The sequence below is a fragment of the Sycon ciliatum genome, chromosome 5, assembly GCF_964019385.1.
Source record: "Sycon ciliatum chromosome 5, ocSycCili1.1, whole genome shotgun sequence".
NCBI lineage: Eukaryota > Metazoa > Porifera > Calcarea > Leucosolenida > Sycettidae > Sycon > Sycon ciliatum.
The window spans coordinates 5,294,139-5,318,572 of NC_088647.1; the positions used below are offsets into that span (position 1 = coordinate 5,294,139).

Genomic DNA, 24,434 nt, shown 5'->3' on the forward strand with positions numbered 1-24,434 from the left:
GCTGTGTCTGCTTGGTGTGTGTGTGCATATTGCTGTGTTTTGGAAATCCTGTGCTCTACAAAGATAAGGACCAGTGAAACTTGGACGCGTGACTGTCCGGGTGTCCCCTGCAGACCTGCACACTCATTGCCAAACCAGGGAGTAGTACAATACTTATTGTACTACTCCCTGTTGCCAACTGTGCATGCAGCATATCGTGCCTCTGAGTCTGACTCTGTGCACCCCCCCTTCCCCTCCCCAAGCCATGAGTACCGTCGCTTGTGAAGTCAGGCGGCAAGTATCACAGACATGTACAAATCAAATGTGTGTACTTCGAAGTACATGTAATGTATGCGTGCATGCATGTATGTATGAATGTGGCATTGTGCATTTTCGGTACGGCTGGCACCCAAGCCAACTCCATGTGACAGATATACACACACACCTACATGCACAGTACTGATACTCTGCTATGCCAAACTTGTCCAGTCACCGTTCCGGCCCTTTCCACACAGTGATTGCAACGCAAGGTTGAAATAGTGCCGGCAGGGTTTGGATATGTACCGTAATGTCGCGTATTAAAGCCGGGTTTATTCCAGTAGAAGCCGATGCCAGGGCTAGGCTTCTATTCGAACCAGGTATTTCTATGGCTGTGTTTACATGAGGTGTTTCAACCCGGGTTGAGTTCGACCCGGGTCAGATTTCAACCCGCCATGCACACAAAATGAATGGCACGTTTACATGACGCATTACGCTTGACCCGGGTTGATTTCAACCCTCCCCCCAAGGGGAGGGTTGAAATCAACCCGGGTCAAAGATATCGTACTGTGCGTATCTCGCACCAGGTTTGAACAGCACTGCACATGCAAATTTCGCGCGAAAGGATTCACGTGACCACACAGGACTCTAGAAGTGGAATTTTGGCGGCATATCAGTATTTGACCCGGGTCAACTGTCTTCATGTAAACGCTCACCTATTTTGTCTATCGTACAGACTTTCAACCCGGGCTGAACTCGACCCGGGTTGAAAATTTTCATGTAAACACAGCCTATGTGTGTCAACACTAAAACCAGGCTTATGTGCCGACAGTGTATCTTGAAAACCCGCTTGTATTCAAAACAGGCTTGACACTACACGAGTCTACAGTAATGGCAAGTGGTGGTATCATCTTGCTGATGCAGTATCGTGTAATGGAAGGGAACAAATTCGGTTCTCAAACTGGTCTGTTCACTCAGTTCACACACTCCAACGAACACTGAGATACATGTAGATGATATTGTACTTGTACTTCATCATCCGTTTTGAACATTGTTCCGGCTCTCATCTGCGGAAACATGCTTTCTCTGTAACATGCGGACGCAACTTTCCAAGCTGCAGATCACTATGAAGGCCTGCACGGGGGCAGGTGGAAGAATTCAACAGAAAACCTCGGGGAAACGCACACAGCATGTGTACTGTCTGCTTGCTCTGCGCAAAAGAAAAAGAGAAAAAAAAGAGAGAGCTGTGTTGCGCTGTCACAGGAACTCTTGGCTCAAGGCCGCAGGCAATTATGGTACTAGCAGGTAGGAATCAAGATTCAGACATCTTCGAAAAAATAACAGCAGTAAATACTTTATAACCTGGTAGAGACCATTGTTGACACATTCCATGATTGATGCATTGACATGGCAAGTAGGAAGAAAGCTGATGCTCACTGTCGAAACTTCAGCACTGGAGGACGAGCGTTCAATATGATGCCCAGATAGATGTGCATTCATGCGTTTAGGTATTGCATTGTTTGCGTGATGCGGCTTGTCTGGTGTGTGGACATGTGTGTGTGTGTGTGTGTGTGTGTGTGTGCGCGCGCGCGCGTGTGCGTGTGTGCGCGTGCGTGTGCTTCAAGGCATGTTTGCAATGGCAATTGCACGGCAGGGGAAAACATTGGTATCGGATATCAAGCGGCAAGACCCAAAGAGATGCTGGGGAAAGCCGGTGCAAGCTAGCTAAATCAAGAAGTGCTCACTACTGTCGGCCACAGCAAGGGTAAGCAAGAAGCACCTGTGTGAAGTACATATTCCACTGTTTGGGAACGTGTGGACGTGGACGTGTGGACGTATCTGAGTCCCAGCTGCACTGCAATGATCAGAGCTGTTTAAAGGGGCATAGAGATGCACACAGTAACACACACACACACACACACACACACACACGCACAAACACTTGTACTTGTTGCTCACTGCCAAAACTGGTCACGTGGGTCTCCCCGGGAGAGGGGAGAGAAACTCAAAAGGAATCTTGGAAAGATGACTCAATTGGCTATTGAACCGCCCAACAGCCGACACCCCCTGAAATCCCCAAAACTCTGGGTGGACTTGAAAATGATCCCACTTATGGGCTCACCACACCTCAGTAAGTGGGTCAGGACGAGGTGCAGAAAAAGGATTGACGGCATCAGGGCATCCGTCCCGGGATCCAACTGCAGTTACACCTGCCCCCAGTGAAGGTAATACTTGCTATCAGTGTGGGTGGCTAAATCAGAGTGTATACACACACAGAGTTTCATCACAGGCATCACAGACTATGCCTAGACCGTAGGACATGAACTACTTCAAAGTACACCAGTGAGAACAGCACAGGTAGCAACCCTGTCCTGGTTGTAGCTTCAAACTCACAGAGTCTACGAGATGGTACATACGGGATGTCGCCATTTATTTTCCAATTGACTAGCATCTCTTTTCTATGGGCCAGATGCTCGACATGCTTCCTTCATCACATCATGCAGCGGCATCCCATGCACTGCGGAAAATCACGCATTACTCCCCCCCCCCCCCCCTGCGGTTTGAAACCAACTTTCATATTAGAATACTTACTTCAATTGAAGTTCATGTACCCAAAATTTAGAGACGGTGTCGGTACTTGAACAAACGGAGCAAGAACGAGTATGCTAGTACGATGGATCGTGTGCTTTAGTGCATAAGTACAGGGCACGGTGCAGGCAAGCTACATAGTGAAGGCAGTGCGTCGCGCATTGACCTATAACCACAGTCGCACACTCTATCATGATAAGTGGATGGTTCAATGTGTGATCCTTGACTCACCTGCAGTAGGTCCCGCACAGAACTGGCGTATACTTCTGAGGCATCGCACGCTGCTTCGTAGAACTTGAAGCCGTTGGCGTCCGGATCGTTGTCAATCCATTCATTGAACATTGTGGTGAAGAACGTCGTCTGCTCCTTGGACGCCTTCTGCTCAATAATCTACAGGGAACGAGAATGACATTGTAGTGCATAAGTAGTACATCCCAACAGTACGCTTGTACGTGAAATATCAACCGACATACAAACCGAGGCGAAGCCGAGGTTTGTATGATGGTTTATATTTCACGTACAAGCGTACTAGTGGGATGTATTATACTTATGCTGACCTTCATACAAACTGACAGTCAACTGCTTTTCTTAGGTCAGCCGGCCTAACTCCGGGGCAACGGCATACATAGGGTACATGCACACAACGAAGACCAAAGGAATGGACGTAGCAAAGGAATGGACGTAGCAAAGGAATGGACGTAGCAAAGGAATGGACGTAGCATTGAAAAGAAACAGAGGCAGCTTCTCCTTCAAATATAGTTTTGTGCATTAATATGTTTCCTCTCCACCTTCCTTTCTGCAGCAATTTATCGTTTGCGATGTTTCGGCAGTTCTATTCGGTTCATGCATTACCGTATTTTCTGTAGTATAAGCCACACTTTAAACACTGGTAATTCTCCCGAAAAAAAGTCAGTGCGCCTTATACTCCGATGGTCAAATGAACAGTGCTATATAGGGTAGATGTCTGTATTTCGAGACAAAAATCTTGATACGGCTTATACTGTAGTGCGGCAGTGTGGCATGTACTCCGGTCAGTACGGTATGTTGTGTGGCAGTGAATAGTGAATTACATACTCCCTTTCTCACCTTCTTGCATCCAGCCGGGTACACGGCATCCAGAAGAGAGTTGGCCAGGTCTTTCTGATCACCCAGGCCCAGGTTGCAAAGACCTTCAAGCTTCTTGCGAAGACGAATGAGCTCCGGCTGCCGGAGCTTGTGGAACTCAACACCAGGGCTGAGAGCAACAGTGGGAGCACAAAAATAACAGGTGCAGTTAGTTTGCTTGGATGACTCGACCCACATTGCACTACATACATGTAACTGTATCCCTGCTTGGAATCATCCATTGTACATGTGCATGGATAATCTGTGGCATCATAAGCAACAAGCAGCCATGCAAAAGCAGCAGAAATGGGTGGAACAGGGGGTGGGGTGGGGGTTGATGTGCATCAAACAGAGGTGCAAAGGTGCCAAGCATGTAGGGAATGGTTATCACTGTCATACACACTTGTGTGGTAGTCTGCATTTCAGCCTGGCACACACGTTTAACTAAACACCGCCCATGTGCACACACGTACCCAGTGACTTCAGTGACTGGCTGCATCGCTGCTGTTGCCGCTGAAGCAATTGCGCCAAGTTGTTCCATGCCGGCCACTTTACCCTTCCGACCATTTTTCTCCAACGAAGGTGATAACTCGTACATATCTGTAGATGGTGTACAGGAACCAGGCAAGACAGTTGCGGAAGATTAGGCTGCATTGTTTGAGCCATAGAAAGTATAAAGCCTCACAGCATCGTTGCTGGCTTGAATTGATGTATATCGCACATGACAGAACTGGTTAAGGCAACTGAGTGTGATGCTACCAAACCCCACTGTCAGTGGATCAGATTGTATTTCTCTGCTCCAAGGACAACATAGAACCAGACAGGAGCTTTAGGTCACATTAGATGGCAGCATGGTGATCAATGATCTGAGTAAGTCCATCATACTATACATGCACAACACAAATCAGGCCCAAACCCAGTCTTTTCTTGTGAACGTGCATATTAGGAACACTTCACTACCGTCTAGTAACAAGCTCAGCCTAGCCACTGAAGAGCGAACGTATACTTTGAAGTACATGTACGTGAATTTTATTCAACGGGCCAATAGCTACAACAAGTCAATGTTGCCCGGAAGATGATGGACATCTTCCCACTTGCATGGTCAACATACCTGCTGTACTGGTAGATGGTAGTGTAGTTTGTAGTCCAGACATTGCCATCAATGGTGAAGACATTGAGCCGCTAGTCCTGCCAGCTTGCTACAAACAACAAGAAGTTCAAGAAACCGTATACGAATTATACTGTGGACACAGAGCATACGCTTTCACGATCATCTTGAATGAGCAGCCAGAAGGGTTTGCTGTGGTGCTGCTGAAGCACTGCTGGTACCAGCAAGTGTGTGTGTGTGTGTGTGTGTGTGTGTGTGTTTGGAGGAGTGGAAGTCCTGAGTTCTCTTTTGGGATCCTATGGGCTGTGGGAATCTTCAAGATGTGTCAGAGCAATTCACGTTGATTAATTTCTACTATCTGAGGGACACAAGCTCCATTCAGCGGCAGCCATCTACACATTTCCTTGTCTGGACACCCACTCGCGTAAGTACGATGCAAACATCTCTCTATACTGATCCACCAAATTTGCGGGCATGCCGGCCCGTTTAGAGAAGACCTCGTGAGGGGGGGGGGGGGGGGGGGAAGAGATAGACAGCAGTAAACCAATACAACAACAAAGCAGCAGGGAGAGTAGAGCCTCCAAGGTGGCTTAGTGGGCTAATAAAAAGAAGAGAGAAGGGTGCTAGAGATAATCATCGTAATAGGGGTGAGGCATCACGCAGCTCCATAACTGAAAGAAGAATGGTGTGCACACATGCTCATTCCCTGGACACTGCAAATTCACAACTCATGTATTCTGATGAAGGCAGTTTGCCGAAACGGCAGAATAATACAGTGAAAATGAGTTGTGAATTTGCAGTGTCCAGGGAATGAGCATGAGTGCTCGCCATTCCTCTTTCAAAGATAATGATGTCAACGAAATGAACACACGCCCATTTGCCATTGTATATCAAGCATAAGCTTTGCCTATTTTGCCAAAATACCAGTACAACACCTGCGAACTGCTGCAAGCATGTGATAGTCCACACGCAGCTTGACTTGAATAGCAAAGCTATTTTTATAAAAGCTACACACTGTAGACACATCAACTATTGCCTCCAAGCTAGAGAGTACGTGACCCATGAGGGTGCAACTGTAAAAGTGAAGCCATGTACCTGTTATGTTGCAGTACGTACCACATATTGGAACGGGATGCATTTGAAGTACTGCAAAACTGGACCGGCATCCACACTGGGCTGTGACTCCAGAGGACATTGTGGAACTTCTCCATCCACCAGTTCTGCGAAGTGATGGCATGATGTCCGTGGACAGGACTTCTTCTTGTGCCGCTGACAAGGACGTTGGTTGATGGGACACTTGCACCGCACTGCTCGGCTGATGTTGACGTGCTGAAGGCTGAACTTCTTCAGATCCTCCAGCTGCTCCTCTACAAACAGCAGGGCTTCTGAACACATTGCGGGAAGGTCAGCGGGACGTACCGCAGAGTACGCACTTCCAATATTTGACAGTGCAGATTCCTCAGCTGCAATGGAGATACGAATGCCATGACTGAAGTACTCCAGTACCAGCCAGTAGATGCCATAACATCTCAGCCGAGCAGCAGACTGGTAGAGAAGTGGTTCTTGGCGTGGCTGATACTTCTGCATGCACCTTACCACGGCGCACCAGAACAGTGTCTGTGGTAGGTATTTGCGACTTCCCGTGTACAGGTAGATGGTTGGCGCTGAGTCATCCAATAGCAGAGCGGCATTGTCTTCAGGCATTCGGCTTACAAGGGCTGGGACGTAGAACTTGCGTGACTCTTCCTCACGGTCGGGGATCTTCATACTGGTCTTTGTGTTGTACATGAGGCCAGATTGCTCCATTAGCTCATACAGATAGTCACGTTGCTCTTCTGTCTTGGTGTACATTGCAGTTTGCTTGCTGTGCTGTTGCCAACGGTGAATGATGAGACGTTCAAGCAAGATTCCCTTGCTTGTCAACAGCTCGTAGAGCTTGCGAAGACGTTTGCCCTGCTCACTCTTTGGTTCTGGGCAGAAGAGCAGTGATGCAATTCTTAGCAGCCATTCTACATCAATGATGACTTTGGATGACAGGATTCGGTTCTCTGGGTAGTAGAGAATATGGCCAAGGTGATGTTGGTACTTCAACATTGCTTCCACATCAACAGACTGAGAGTGACTGTTCCCAGCATCACCACCGCACACTGTGTTGGCAAGACGGTAGATCTGCTCAATCGTCAGCCATGGGCATTTGAATTTCTTTGCAACTTCCTTCGTACCAATGGTGAATGGTAGCCAGCGAATGGGTATGGGTTGTTTGAACTGCGGTTCCAATTTCTCAATGAAATCCTTTCGAAGACGGACGATGGTTCCATCAGGATCTCTGCTTCCAGCAACAGTGTTGTCAACAAACACCACTTCATCAAGATTGAGACCATATGCTCTTTCCTCAGCATTGGTCCAGATGTATTTCTTCATCTTGTTAAGTGATTGTTGGCGAGTTTTGCGCGGAAGTTTGTCGATGTGCGTGCCAATAGCATACACTGGTACGTCTGGGTCATCACCAATAACATGATGAATTGTGTTCAACCAGCTTTCCATTATGTCGAAGTTGGTGGAGCCTTGGCTGTTATCTAGCCGGTACTCTTCACCATCTCTGCAAAGTGTTGGCTCGGCTACTTTCTCCATTTGCTTTGAGGCATCGAAGACAACTGCATAAGCACAGCGTCTTGAAGACAGAACCATATGTTGAAGTGCTGAGAATAACCGCTGTCCTGCAAAGTCCCATATGTCCAAGAACACAAGTTCATCCAAGTCCTTGATGTTGTACTCACTCACATCGGTGTACTTGAGATCAGCAATGAACTGATCCACCCGCATTGCTGCATACGATAACTCCTCTTCAAGGCTCTTTGGATCAGGTGAATATGGTGAGTCGGGTGTTGCACAGCTTCCCTCTGCTTCATGTATTTCAAGCGCCTTTTCCTCTGACATCAGTGGTTGCAAGTTTGGAGCTGTGGCTTGAATAGTGGAAGCTACACCATTGGCGGTATCATGGATTGGGCTATTGTTTCCAATGGTAGCAGTCGTTGTTTCTGGAGTTGTGTTGGCTTTAGCATCTGGAGATGTATCAGCAGTCACATCCGCTTCATTAGGAACATTGGTACATGAAGCAACTAGCGTTTGATCTACACTTGGAGAATCGGAATCAGCTTTGGCGACTGCAGCATTCACATTGTCACCAGCAGGTACGTCATGTGTTGTGTCATTAGTTTCCACTGCTGTGTGCCCGCTATCCTCAGACGAACGAACACCTGTTGTACTGCTACTTGGTGTGGATGATTGGACCATTTTTTGCTCCAGACTGCTCTCCGCTGCCATGCTTTCCGTCACTGGGAAGACAGTTTCTTCATTGACTGCATGTTGCTGGGCTAGGCGATCCTCAATTGCCTTTCGTTGTACTGCTTTGTTGAGTGATATTAGCACCATGAGCAGATGTTGCATTTTTTGATCGGCTTCCTTGCGCCAAACAAATTTGCCATCTCTCTGTCCAATGGTACAGACAGCTGTTTGTAGCTCCACACCAATGGTGCTGTCACTTCTCTTTTCAAATGGCTCATCCACAAGTGATCTCTCCACGCTGCTTTTGCCTGAGCGACCCGGACCGCATAGAAGAAGCCTCGCATGAGGGATTATCTGCTGTCCTTCTGACAGTGCTAGTTGATAAGCCTGCTCATCCTCTGCGTTCCAGCCTAGACCAACATTAAGAAAAGAACAAGGTGGACAATAATGATCAGCAGCAAAAATACAGCCTATGTTTCCAATTCTCAGAAGTTTTCCCGATGATTGCACTATGTGCTCAAACCTCAGAGTAGTTGCGCCAGAGCTTTGGTCCACTGCTTTGTACTAAGCTTTGCCCCTGCGGTATTTGAGAACTTTGCGCACAATGGGTGCATCCCTGGTGTCAGATATAGTGCTGTTAAATGACATCCGATCAAGCGAGTCGACCACACTGGACGCTATGCAGCCCTAGTATTATAGACCTGCAAATACTGGTGTGTGAACTGGTGCAGGGCGCACACTTGACTCAAGATTGGATTTCATTGAGCAGCACTGTGCTCTGAAATAATTATCTTACTTTTGGCTCAGTACCCGAGTTACTTCTTACTCACCATAATTATAATTATTGACATAGATGTAGACATTGACATAGATGTTCGATCCACAGCACTTTGGTGCATGAACATTTATCCGATCAAGAGGATTCCGCTTGGTACAGGGTCCGGCAAATACATGTTTTACTGCACATACGAGGATTAGAAACGTGGCCAAATTTCGGTATAACGACATTGCTGCGGGACCTGTATGATGGAGGCCAGCTCCTCACATTTCCTAACAAAAGACGTAAAGTCAATGAGCATCAGGTTATCTGCATTGGTTTGGGTGAATACCCAAAGGTGAAGAAGTATTGTGTTCATGAGGACACAGAATGAGTGATTGCAATCAACACTGGAAAAGGGAGCTCACCAGCAATTCCACTTTTTGCCGTTTGTTTCTTTGAACTTGTTGCATTCTTCTGTCCAGTCACAATACCTGCAATTACATTATAATACACATGAACACAGCATCGGACAATGGATGCGTGGACCTTCTTAAGCGTAACAATTAATTACGCAGTGTTTGAGTCTGTCGCAAAAGAGTTTCACAGGCTAACTCCTTACATTTCTATTAGCCATGTTTGCCTCCAGAGCACCACCACCGCAACTTGATCACCGCTGTCCCTGCCATCGCCAGGTAGTTTGCCTCCAGGTGGTATTGGTGGTCATGTGGTGGTGGTGGTGATGCTGGTGGTGGGGGTCGTCGTCGTGTGGTGGTCGTGTGGTGGCGGTGATGGTGGTGGTCGTCGTGTGACGGTGGTGGTCATGTGGCGACGGGCATGTGGCAGTGGTGGCTGCGGTGGCGATGATGGTGGTTACCAGTGAACCGTCCACAACTCCAATGCAGCCACTAACACATTTATAACCTCTCTATTTAGAAACAGGTCTCTTCGCTGAGAGTAACCGTCTTTACATGTCACTAAGGGCACGTTCGAATTGTCACTCTTTGACTTTTCGAGGAGTTTCGTTTTTCTGAAGAGGTGGCCTTATTGGCCTCTTCAGAAAAACGAACCTCCTCGAACCTCCACGATGGGAGAGGTGGATTAGTTCCGAAGAGTTTGGATTAGCTACGTCACGTAGTACGTGGAGATGGTCGATCTGATCGGACGTCATCATCGCCATGACAATTCCACTGAAAACCTCTAAAATGATAGAAACCGTTCTAATGGGACACTTCAAGTTACTCTTTTAAAAATTTGTTCGAATAGTTGATGAAGACAATTCGAACGCCCCCTAAATGTTCAGGCCTTGCTCATCATTATTAATGTATACAATTTTCTTCAGATTTTTTCACTTTCATGTCCTCGAATAATTGGCCCTTGGGATCAAAAACTGTTTGGGAAATGGAGGAGTTAAAATGAGTCTCCAGAGTATTGATAGAACATACCTTCAAGTATAACTCATAATAATAGTCAATAACCACCAGAGTGATTAGATGTACACCACTTTCCTGCATTTGGGTTTGGTGCAGTGAAATCCAAATTGCTTTGTGCACAAGGAAATCACAGGTATCGGCCTGCAAAGTCGTAACTTTTTTTGACATCTTAGTACCTGTCAGTTCTTTGATGATGCACTGTTTTTCACTGCGACACAGCCTAAATCAGACATGTACACTTCCAGGGTATGGACTCTTACTGTCAGCCATAGCAACTAATAGCTCTTACGTGTTAGCTAGGTAGGAGTGAAGTAGGATGAATTGAACCACTTATTTCGATTACAGGATCCGTTTAGCTTGAAATAAAAGAAATATGCACTTATGATATCATCAATGTATGGCCAGATTTTTCTACCCAGCGGCTACCCAACACATGTACGAGATCTTTGACGCACACCCACAATATACAATCAAGAATGCTCGTTAAAAACAGCACTGGACATATGCTCGGCAAGCCTAGTTGCGTTGAGGGAAACATGGAAGTGTGACGTTTTGTGAACACAGTGCACCATGCACGTTCCATCTGCAAAGTCGATGATATAACCTGCTGGTTCTGAAAGACTGTGCAACTTTTCAACCCATCACCCAAAGTCAGTCAGGATGGCAACAATGTACTACTCACGGCACCATTCTAACTAGGGCTCAAACGGTCACGGTTTTACCCCTGACGGTTAACTGCTAGGCTAACGGTCGGTTAACCGGTTATAACCTATAAGCCACGGCAATCCTGCGGACTCTTTTTTAACCGTATATTTGACTATACTCATTCAAAAAATGTACCCTATTCAGTACAACGCACACTTGTACATTCTCTTGCATGCTCATTCATACATACTCTCACACCAAGAGACCAGATATGACCGAGTTGACAGCCCAGAAATTGCGTACGCGTGCGACAGCCCGCGAAAGTGCACACTTTGCAACGACCTGATACTTGAAAAATAGACTGAAAAGTTACTGCGTAACCGTTAATTCTTCCTAACCGGTCTGCAACCGGTTAATCGGACTAACCGTTTGAGCCCTAATTCTAACTGTTATAGCTGCACATAACCGTTTGTTAGACTACTGTAAATCACCCAATATTCGAGACACTAAATTTTCGCGATCTCTCAGAACCAGCGAGTTTGCAATGGCAAATGTTTGCGGGGCACTATGCCCATACATACACACCCACTGTTGAAGTTTGATTTCACATTGGTTAATATTCTCATTATGCTCTTGTCGGAAAATTAACAAACACTAATACGCCGCAAACAGGTTACAGTGACTAATATCCCACCAGTAACGGCGATTTCACCAAACAACTTCCGGTATATTTGTTTCATCCCAAAAGGAGAAGCACAGCCTTAGCACTGAAGCTCTAACTTTGTTGTGTACATGGGTACCAACACTGGTACTAACCTGATGGAAGTTGAGAATTGACACACACCGCAATGTAGAGGTCACGTATAGAGTGTGTTCCAATATCGGCAAGCACAGTATCTCTGACATGGTGCGGAATGAAGTCAGCTAGTGTGTCACTCCAAAATAGCACATTAATGAACAATGCACCCTGTGCATGGCCACTAGATAACACATCGTCTACCATTGCCTTTATTGCTGATCTTGCTGGAAAGCAATCATCCATTTTACACTCCGCCAGTGCTGTAGTTATTGTAGCCATTGTACTGGCACTAATGCCACTGTATATTTGGAGTTTTGATATCTCAACCATCAATATGAACGGGGAAGCCTTAGACAGACAATGGCAAATGATGTCCACGTTGTTCTTGATTGCTTCAAGAAAGAACTCTGCACAGGAAAGTTACGAACACACAGCATTGCTCACTCTCATCATTGCAATCCTTGCCTGCACTTTATTGACCGGGAGCAGTACTCTAATACAGATGATCAGTGTCCAGATAATCATCGGATACTTCATGCAGGCTATGAGTACAGGTTTCCAAGAATAGCCTAGGATCTTGCAATACCAAAATTGGATGTACAATTCAACTGCCATTGTCCTACTGTGTGCACTCAGCCCAACTATGCAATTATCAGTTGTTGCGCCACAGTGATGGTAAAATTCTTAGTGTGCCACAGGCACTAGTCACAAGACTGCAAGAGTCTCTCAACTGCAAGTACCCTGATCTACATACCTATCGGATTGTCCATCGGGTGAAGCAAAAAGAGAAGGGAAAAAGAATCCCGGCATTTTGTTGGTCAAAGATCTCACAGTGTACTTGTAAGTCTACCCAGTTGAAATTTGTAATTCTGCAAATGATGAGATAAGGATAACAACTGTCGAAGAGCCTTACCATAAGGAGCAGTATCTTGTTTCTCCGCCACTATGGTCTTCCAGATACTGGATAACATTGATGAAATTTGATGCTTATCTGTTCCACATCGGGATAAGGTATCAAGAAACTTTGCAGCACCTTTGTTGCCACTTGACAGTAACCAGGGTAATGTATATGTGCAAGGCCAACCGCCTGGAGAATCCTGTCTCAAAACGGTGAGGGCTGGAGGAAGATTATCAACACTTGCCAGCAGATCTCTTACTGCCCAGTGTGGTAGTCTAACATCCCAGCACAAGTCTACCCAAACCGGCCTGGCAACATAATACCAGAAATCCACCGGCATGTCACCGGCAGTGCTAGTTTTACTGCAGACACTTGACTGGTGTGATGGTCACAGTACTCCCTATGCATCAGGGAAGACCAAGTACACACAGGCACATACACATACACACACACACACACACACACACACACACACACACACACACAGGTACACACACACACACACACACACACACACACACACACACACACACACACACACACACACACACACACACACATACACACAAATCCACATACACACACATTGTTGTGGAACCCTCGTCCCCCGACGCACAGCTACTCTCACCCGACAACAACTCTCAGCAGTACAGTTTATACATGGTATTGGAAAAGGAGAGATTAGCAAAATGGACACAAACAATGCAAATTCGAACTAACCAGAAGAAGGAACAACAAAACAAACTCAGCTGCAGTCGTACTTGTGCCAGCCACCGCAACACACGGGATAGCATGCTACATATGCATGTGCAAACCGCTACACAACACATCCGGGAACTTGGCTACATGCGCAACCGCATAGACCTAGGTAACAAAGACACCATGGCTAGATTACTATACGAGTACAGAATACTAGTAGTAACAGTGCAGAGTGGCGTCTACAGTCATGCATAGCTATTCATTACAACATATACACATACACACACATTTATACACACGCACATACACACATCTGTATACGAAATACATCACAAGTTCAATTCTTGAATGACACGGTGTTTGATTTATAAATGCGCTGCTCAACAAGGCAATTCTACTGCCAATGTCAATTGCAAAAGCAATTTTCCTTGTCGAAGGATTTGGATTTGAATTAACATACTAAACATTTGGATTTGGATTTGAATTACTAAACATGAACTCAATCTACATTGTATGACACACTACCTCTGACCATGTTTAGAGCGTACTATGTATCTACCTACATGATGCATGCAAACACTAGCGGAAGCAATACTGCAAAACATTTTTTGGGAGAGAATGTGGGGGGGGGGGGGGGGGTAGAGTTGATGTGATACAGCCGGTCTACACTTGGGTGCAAACTGAAAGCACATTCTTGTCTGGTGATTTAAACTTGGGCAGGACAGCTGTACCACAGTTATACTTGGTGAGACCAAGACTATTCTGCATCCGAAGGAAAGCCCCCATCCTCAAGAATCTATTGCCTATAATGTATTGAAAATTATTTAGTAGGAACTTGCTAAGCCGTGCCGGTACACTTAGTTGGTTGGTTGGTCACATGGTTATCATGTGCAGATTTCATCGGCCCTATCTGTCCTCCATAAGGGCACATACAGAAGTGTACTGTTACAATGTACAATGTACTATGGTGAAACACACTTGCTGTAGAAGGCGTACTGCTTTGCCAGTCTTGTGAAGGGATAGCCTCAGGTGAGATATCTTCTTTATTGATTCTAGTGTAAATCTATCTGTTTTCAACTTGCACGCAAGAAGAAATAATACGGCCAAAGTGGGGTGCTGGACATACAAAAACGGTTTCGTATTGAAGTACAAAACAAAATATTTGTTAAAACCCTTTGCAACCGCTAACCAACTGGCTTTAACTTGCAGCATTCATCTTCATCGAAAGTAGTAAGAAAATGGTGCACTCGCGTACACTTCAAAATGCGTACTGCTGTGGTCCGCAATGTTCCATTCGCTTCCGCGACCAGCATCCGCTATATTCTCCTTCTCTCCTTTGCAGCCTGAGTATGCTCGTCTGGCCTCTGGGTTGGTTATGGCATGCCATCCTTACTACTACCAAGCTCTTGACATTGATTCTATGCTAGCAGTTGCCACTCCCTGACCAGTAGAACACCTATCACCACATGCTGCCTTCAAGCTGCCCAAATGCAATGGTGATCATGTGCAGTGACTGAATAGTATAGTTTTATGTAAGAGGCCATGATATAGTTTACACTGAAAATGCGGTGCATTTAAAAAACAGTTAGTACTGAAAATCTTTGGCACTACTGGTCATGGTGAGCAAAGTGTGCAGTGCTAACAATTGTGGCACTGAAGGTTGGCAGTGCTGACTGTTTGTGCTTCAACCTGTGTGCTGAGATGAATGGCGCAATACTCATGGTACAGTGTATCAGGGTTTCAATACACATGACTATATGTATACAAGTCTGGTGGATGGACAGTCTAATCTGAACTGCTGAATACGACACTCGACAGTGCCAGGTACCTGCTAGGTAGCCTTGCACCTGCCATTCACAGTGGTGCTGCATGCCGCAGTGTGCAGTACTATAACACCTGACTCCTGAGCCATAATCCACAATTCAGTGGCTCGCACTAGTAGATACGGACACAACATTTTGATCAGGAGGCAATGTGGCAGGAATACGTCTTACTGTGCTGCAGTGCAGACTCGGCCCAAGGATGGTTGTCTGCAATGTCTTCAGTTAGGTGGTGAAGGCAGGTTTGATGGCCACCGCATTCGCACTGCTGAGTCGTAACACCCTCTCCACCAGGGAGTAATAAAATTCCGGTATTTTACAACTCCCAGCTGCTCTCCTCCCGTGCAGTCTCCAGGCTTTCTGATCCTGCAGGCAAGCATTAGCAGTGAGATACTGATTGGCATTTGGATTTAGTCTGGGCATGCACATCGTCGATCTACATCATACTCTACACCCTAGCAAACCGAATGCCATGCAATTTATTTTTAGCGTCTGCTACGAAGTTTCCGACTCACTTACCTACAATGGCTATAAATGTAACAAAAGGCACTTGTAGATCTACCTGCAGCCGTCACCGCATGCAGACTTCGGACACGATCGCGCGATCCGTTCACACTCGTGCCGTGACTTCACAGGAGCATTCGTCAGTTGGCGCGCTGGGCAAGGAAAGGGTAGAACTTCCACTCTGGAAATTCGCACAGAGGACGCTAAAATGTGGCAAACCTAGCAGAATATTTTCATTCAGCCTACGGTGCTCAGCTCAACTCAGGACAACTGTGTGGATGTGCCCTTATCACTATCAGGCTGTGTGGCTTCATTAGAAGCAGTAGACGGTCTGGGTTCTACGCAGGAGGTTGGTTTACGTCGCACAGAGCAGAGCTAGCTAACATTACACACAAGATTCATAACTACACTGAGATTAGTACCGAAACTAAGGAACCTGAAATGCTGTGTGTCGCGTCCGCCCCAAGCAAAGGCGTTCCTCAGTGCAGTTGGACTGACTAAACTCTTGGTTTCGGCTCGCAGAATTACATGTAGAAGTCATTGCAGTTGTGACATGCGCATGAGTCCTTGACAAGAGCATGCATACAGTAAATAGCTAGCCACCCATAAAAAAAGGCATAATCATGATAATAGGCCATAATTATGTAGTTTTTAGGAAATTAGAGGCCTCAGTAAAAACTTTGAAATTCTCCGTGAAGTCCTGAAATTCCCCATAATATGTAGCCTATTGGCAGTAGGCTTTGTGAACTGTCGAGGCTACCATGGCTACAGGGTTTGTACTGCAGTTCTGTAGCGCGTAGCATAGCGGTTTTACGGTCTCAGTGACACAATTTTTGTAGTCCAGTTTGCATGGCTTGTGCCTAGCCTGGACTGGAGGCAGTTTTGCTGACTTGGAAGTTGAGGACAGGTTTCAGACTTGTTGCACAAGCTGCAGAGTGCAGGGGAATCAGGGGCGTAGCCAGGATTGTGGCTGAGGGGGGTGCTTACTGGAAGTGTGGGCGTGCGCCGGAAGGGCGCGAAAATGGGGGGGGTCCGGGGGCCCTCCCCCGGAAAAATTTTCGATATTGAGTGCCAAATCCTTCATTTTTGCATCTATTTCATTATTTTCCATTCCACCAATGATTCAATAAAAAGTCAGATAATCGTATGAAACGCACAGTACTTTGCTACAGAAGTTGGATGGTAAGAGATTGACAGGGTGTGGTTAGACCCAGAATATAATACAGACAATTGGCACTGGCACTGCTGCTACTGGTATCTGGTCTCTTCGACTTCCCTCGACTAAAATACTTCAAGATCGACATTTTCATAAGAATCCATTCGACTTGCGGATCACAAAACGACGTTGACACTTCTCTTTCACTTCTACCAAGTCTAGCTACACAAAGTGCGAGTCTATATACCGGTAGTTGTACAATGCGCAGTGCATCCGAAAACGACCAAACTCACATTCAAAGGCAAAGATCTACACACAACTATACTACCACGGTAGTACTAGTTCAAATTACAGTACCGGTAGTACTACATTGTACTAAAAATTAATAATTTAGCACTACTGCGCCTGTCACCGGCGAGAACATGACTGCATGTGCAGCCATGCATGCAGTCTCAAGTGCAACCTGCATGCGCTACTAGTACTAGTGTAATACAGTTGGCCGGGCCCCGTCGTGCAGCGCAGCGTCGTGTGGCGTCGATCTTGTCGACGTCGAGTCTCGATCGCGGGCGGGCGTAGATCCACAGCAGTACGAAAATGGTACCTGAAATTTTTGAGGGGGGTGCTTGGGCACCCAAAGCACCCCCCCTGGCTACGCCACTGGGAATGTTTTCGGTGTGCGTGCTACTGCAGTGCAGAGGAGGACTACGATTCGCGCGTTCACAGTTTCGGTTCTTGTCCAACTGAACAGCCAGGATCTCTGACAAGTGACAGCCAGACTGACCATGCGAACACGTAAGTGACATGCACGTGGTAGTCTTACTAGAAGCTAGTACAGTAGATGCACCCGTATACATAAAATACACCTCAGAATATCATGCAGCTCTGTACAGAAATGTAGAATGCATGCATTGTCGTCTTGGCAGGACATGTTCCACAGACCACTGAATATATCTGTGAATAACGGTGCTGTGGCCATACAGCCTACCTAGTGCAAGTTGTTATATGTACCATGATGTACAGGGGAAATACCAGCTGATACTAGTGCATGGCAGAATGGCACAGCCGTGAGGGCATGTATCAGAACAGGTATTGCCCACGACTGAGCGCGTTCAAGTGCAGTAGAACGCCGGTTATCCGGATGTCAACTACAGTAAAACCTGTAATGGCGACCACTCGGATATGGCGACCACTCGACCATGGCGACCACTTTCCTTGTCACGGACGCATTCACATTCAAAACAGCTCGGATAAGGCGACCACTCGCTCAACGCGACCGATGACCACCCACCCGCGATCGCGTTGCACAGTGCTAGCATATGTAAATGTACGTATTGCATGGTGCACCATGCAGGGTAGATCTACACATCAGTGCAGGAAGTGTAGATGTAGAGGGGACGGCTCGATACCGGGACGTTTTGACAGCCAAATTTGTATAGACCCAAACCGATCATCAGCGTTGATTTTTCACTCGAAATATGTTTGTGGAAGGAAACTGGCATGTTGAAGTTTGCTCTGGGGCCAGAGTCAATCGAACTGAGCCACTCCTTTGTGTTGACCCATTGCCTCCAAGTTGCCCAATTTTTCGCTTCAAAAAAGTTCAAATCAGAGGTGGCTCCAAACCGGACACGTTTTAGAGTGCACGTCAAATTCACTCTGGGTCTGAAATTAGGTACTGTAAATATACAAATTTTCGGCAGCTATTTAATTTCGGCTATATTCGGCACCGACCCAAAACGCCTAAATTAAAACGCCGATGAAATTTTTCACAGCATCTGTCGCACTATACCATGCCCTCTACCCCACGCCGAAAATAAATCGCCGCCGAAATGTCAAAAATCGTGAAGTGCCGAAATTTTGCAGCGCCGAAATTTTGTATATTTACAGTAGCGAAACAGTTCCATCGACATCAACATGATTGTACAATGCACACGGGCAAGGGCATGATTCCAATCAACAAGTGCAACATACTGTAAATATATTTAATTTCGGCTATATTCGGCACCGACCCAAAACGCCTAAATTAAAACGCCGATGAAATTTTTCACAGCATCTGACTGTCGCACTATACCATGCCCTCTATACCCCACGCCGAAAATAAATCGCCGCCGAAATGTCCAAAATCGTGAAGTGCCGAAATTTTGCAGCGCCGAAATTTTGTATATTTACAGTAATTGCTATCGCTCCACGACGGCCAGTACAGAGTAACAATAAGCCTTGTGTGTGCTTCCATTAGTTTTGATTCGTATGCGGTGCTTTATTGGCGAGAGGCGAGCCGCTGTTTACCTGCGACAAGAAGTTGATTTTTCGAAAGTCGTAAAACTCAAGTCGCAGTGCGAAGCAACACGTCAAAAACTCACCTGCTTAATATGGCGCTTCTGGTCATCGCAGAGCCATGAAATTTTGGCTCGGAGTATAACACATCGTAGTCTCACTGTGACATATGTTTTCTAATCAAAATACCAAGAGAGAAAGTGAATATTGAGTCCGTTCCGGTTTGCAACCGGTGTCCTATTTGAAACCGTCCCTTCTACATGGTGAATGCACGGCACTTGACCGGTCTGAGGACCCCAGGCACATGAGTCGTGCTAGAGTAGCATAGGTGTGTGCACTGTGATACACTGATCAAAATGATGTGTCACATGTGGATATGGTCATGTAACCAACTGAACCTGGATAAGAAGACCACCTGGCCACACCGACCACTTTTTCTCGTCCCTTGAGGGGTTGCCTTAGACAGGTTTCACTGTACAGTCTGTATCGGCTATAGCGTACCCTTTTGATTTCCGTGATTTTATCACTATAACCGATGCATCACTATATGCGATACGATCGATTTTTTCTTTTTTCGATCGACACATGAAAGGCAAGGAAATACTTCCAGCATGGCATTTTGACAAATGAGCATGCTGACAGTGCCCGCATTTCCATAAAAAAATTCTTTTATGTACATGTACATGTATCACTATAAAAATAAGCAACGTGAAGAAAGTAAAAAAATAGGGCCTTTGATATTATTGCAACATGTATTTTAAAGTTATCACTATAGCTGATAATAATGTAGTGTGTTATGCATGTTTTGATTCGTTGTTGCCATCATGATATCCGATATATCACTACATCCGATAACATTGGTTATAGTGATATTTGTACTGGATAAAATACGTTTTGCTTTTGATATTTCGTACCAAAATCACTGTAGCCGATATATTCTTATATCCGGTCACTCTATAGCCGATACAGACTGTATCTGGATGGTCGATTTTTCGGATTGCCTGGTCAGGCTGGACAAATACTCATTAGCAGGTTTTTCGAGGTTTTTGCTGATTTTCCCCACTTGGGGAACCATTCAAGCGATGCACAAGATGTATTGAAACAGGTTGGAGTCAAAGTGTATAACGATAGTGTCATTTTGAAGAGCTGAAGTGTCCCCCCCCCCCCACACACACACGCGACGTATTGAGACAGGTTGGAGTTAAAATGTATAACAATAGTGTCATTTTGAAGTGCGCCTAGTTCCTGGTGTGCTGCCGAAGAGAATGAAAAATGATGAAAACATGTGAGAATATGCATGTTTAGATAGATGTGTGACTGCTCCCATATCCAAAATATTCTTCTCATCCGAACTCCCTGGAGACACCCTGCGCACCCAAGGGGTGCGGATAATCGGCACACTACCGTATTTCACTTCAAACTTCACTGAGTTCAGCAACACAGGGAGGCTACTGTGTGATCACATCATCAGTTCAGATGGTCTGTATGCGGGAGCAGCTAAGCTGTGCTGGGGCAGCAATGCACTAGTAATGTAATGCTCTTTCCCTCTTTTTGCCAAGCCATGCTTCACGCCCATAACAAATTAAAATAATTTCACGGTTCGCGTGAGACTCGGCTGGAAGCCGGGTTTTCCGCATCCGTAGGAACGCCACCACCCTTCAAGGATCAAGGCGCAGATGCAGCTCCTAAAGCGGTGGGAGGTGAGTAGATCAGCTCACCAGCAAGTGGTCAAAGACCGAAAATCCCATTCACTGCATCCATGTTTTCCTCGTGCCAGGCCACGAGTTCCCAATTAACTGTGGGTCGCAGCACGGCTGGAGAAAATCCTTCCGCTTCCAAGCAGGACTTGAACCTGGTACCCTCTGTTTCTCAATCATGGTCTCAGACCATCCCACTATGCCTGCCCATAACAATAATAATAATAATTGGTGATTCCACTACACTTAGTGCACATAAGCAAATCTGCTGACTCACTGCTAGGACATCCAATTCAAACACATCTATGAAAGGCGAAGCTCCAAAAGGGGTCATGACATGGATACCGTATTATCTCTAATATAAGCACGGTCCTTTATTTTTTCAATGTACCCCCGCCCCGTGCTATTAATGGAGACGTTCCTTTATTGGAGACTGTTCCATTATTATTTCAACCTCATTTCAGTGGCATGTAGCCATGCCAAATTCATGTATGACGCACACATTTCAGGGTTTTTTTCGCCGGTACAGATAATGAATTTACACAGTGTGCTTATAATGGAGACTGAGTTTTTGAATGCCGTCCCAAGGTGTTCTATTATGGGAGACGTGCCGTTATTGGAGACTGTGCTTATATTAGAGATAATACGGTATGCATACCTGCCAAGTATCCCGAGTTTTTCGGGATTATCCCGCATTTTTGGATATACTCCCGCGATCCCGAAATTCCTGTCGATTATCCCGAAAATCACTGTACACGAAACAAGTCTTGATATTGTTCTCTGAGCACTTCAAGTGACTTGTCTAGTTCTCCCCTCGTACTGCCATAGCCTGTGCCTGCCTGGGTTGGTCAAAGACCATGATTGAGATACGAGAGGTACCTGGTTCAAGTCCTGCCTGGAAGCGGTTTTTCCAGCCGTGCTGCTACCCACAGTCAACTGGGAACTTGTGGCCACGCACAAGGGGTACATGGATGCAGCTGATGGGGTTGTTTTCGGCACTTGTGCCAGTGGTTGTGAGACTTATCCACTCACCCCCACCGTTAGGCGCTGCATCTGCCGCTAGGGTTTATCGGGTGTTAGCGGCCGTCGTGAGTTCCCTTCGGGAACGGACATGATAATTTACTTTACTTTTACTGCCATAGCCTGTAGTTCCAGTGGATCTACTAGTGGCAGTGCTCCTTTTATGAATCGTCACTGAAAAACCTCTGCTTTGGGACCTGAATTTGCGTAGAATTATGATTGATATCACTGATAATGTCACAAATGTTTGGCATCATTACTTCAAAAGGTTGGAAGTGGAATTTTGGAAAAAAATAAGACATATCCCGAAAAACCAAGGCAAATCCCGAGAATTTGCCCTGGCGATCCAGAAAAAATCACTCTCAGTACTTGGCAGGTAATCATCATCAGTTCAGATGGTCTGTATGCGGGAGCAGCTTAGCTGTGGTGGGGCAGCAATGCACTGGTAATGTGTGGCTCTTTCCCTCTTTTTGCCACTCCATGCTTCACGCCCAAATTAATAAAAACAAGTGATTCCACTGTACTCAGTGCACATAAGCAAATCTGCTGACTCACTACTAGGACATCTGTTTCAAACACATCTATGAAAGGAGAAGCTCCAAAAGGGGTCATGACATGGATGTGGTGACCTACGCTTAGCCATCCAGTTCACGGCTTTGCTCTGATCTGGAAATGTCCATGCCATTAGTAGTTTCTGCACCAAGTAATCACTCTGAACACAAGCCCTGAGAGGGGCATGCAATATCAACAAATACAGCCCACACACATGCACCCTGGTTTGTTCATGACTGTTCTCATGACAACACGAATGTGACACGTAATACATCCAGTGCATCTGGGCACTCCAGTGCAGTGGCCCTAGCCGACAACAACATCTCAAAAGAGAACTTACTTTGGCTCCACGACCCAGGTCGTGAATGGTTATAGCGCAGTACAGTGGTGCGGCGATTGTCTACATACCATTGTCCCAAAGTGTCTTTTCCAGTGACCACTACTGTTCAGTCCAGAGTCCCCCCCCCCCCCCCCCCCGCATACACACACATGCATGCGAGTACATACTCGTACACACTTTTCAAAACTATCCCAAAACTATGTAAGTTACGTCTCGGACTTGCTTGTGGCCGCTGCATGCACGCAAACTGCTCTACCAAACTAACATTCCTGCTATGCCAGCCAATCAGCACTGTATTCTGAGCCTGTTTCACGCCTGTCTGCGTACAAGTAGTGTGCACTAAATGTTACCATGCATGTAGTTTTAATAGAGAGGTTAAGCTGCACGTTATTTTTGACGTGACTGAAAGTTCCGCTCGCGTTATTTGGCTTGCACGTTGGAAACGTGTGAGAGAGCGACCTCTCACTTCGAAATTTGGCGTTCAACGCTGATGATCTATTTAATTATAATACTTAATAGGCAGGATAAGCTGCACGTTATTTTTGATGCGACACGAAAATTCCGACCGCGTATTTGGCTCGCACGTTGGAAAATGCGCGAGAGCTGCCTCTCACGTCGAAATTTGGCGTTTCGCACCAAACGATGATCCATTTGATGTGAAATTGTGAGTCACGTTAAGAATTACATGCGCAGCTTAGCCTCTCTAATATGCTTAATAGCTGCTTACTTTCGACGTCTGCTATTTTAGAATCAGTCGTGGAAGCAAAAGAACCATGCTTGGGGAAGAATCCTGGTGATGACGGAGAGATGTGAAATGGAGACTCAAGTCTTACCGTCACAGCAACATCACAAAGAAGCCAGCTGGTCCTACCAATGTTGTTCTGAAGTAAGTGAAACATACACTGGTACTAGTCGTCTGGTATGCACTCAAAGTACCAAATGTCCTGCCTTTAAAACAAGTATCAGAATCATTGTCTTATGTACTTAAACACCGTTTACTCCAGGCCCACGGGTACACACACGGGCATGCGCACACACATATTCATGCGCACAAACATGAATACTAATGCTCCTACGCATACACCTGCATGTACAACAACGTACCCATACGGACGCATTCACAAGCAATTGACATTTTGAGGTTGGGGTTGCCATGACTTCTCGTTGAGCAAGAGAGCTTGAAAGCTCAGTGCCGTCGCTATCCTGTTTTTGCCTAGATTACCATGTGTGTTAGTCAAACTGATAGATACGTCTTTGCAATACAAAAAGATGTACCCCATAATCATATTGCAAAGACATTTCTATCAGTTTGAATAACGTTAATCTAGGCCAAAACAGGATAGCGACGGCACTGAGCTTTCAACTTTCAAGCTCTCTCGTTTCACGTTATGGTGCTAGATTGGATTGGAGCCTGTGGGCGCTAGAAAACGAAAAAAGACTCTTAATGCCGGGCAGGCCCAGACATGCACATTCTACCAAGTAGTCATTTCACGTTATGGTCCTAATTTTGTTTCTTTTCT

The 24,434-nt window shown here is 45.9% G+C and overlaps 1 protein-coding gene across 1 annotated transcript; it reads right to left on the reverse strand.

Annotated features, from left to right (window-relative positions):
• Window positions 1-1,251: 1,251 nt before the first annotated feature.
• Window positions 1,252-16,366, reverse strand: LOC135817312 (uncharacterized). Its single transcript, XM_065330470.1, has 11 exons — window positions 15,894-16,366; window positions 15,549-15,740; window positions 12,871-13,255; window positions 11,975-12,364; window positions 9,509-9,574; window positions 6,155-8,733; window positions 5,042-5,129; window positions 4,404-4,530; window positions 3,913-4,060; window positions 3,058-3,216; window positions 1,252-2,107 (listed from the first exon to the last, which is right to left on the reverse strand). The coding sequence occupies exons 3-11, from the start codon at window positions 13,193-13,195 to the stop codon at window positions 2,102-2,104; spliced, it is 3,888 nt and encodes a 1,295-aa protein (XP_065186542.1). The 5' UTR covers window positions 13,196-13,255; window positions 15,549-15,740; window positions 15,894-16,366; the 3' UTR covers window positions 1,252-2,101.
• Between the last annotated feature and the right edge of the window lie 8,068 nt (window positions 16,367-24,434).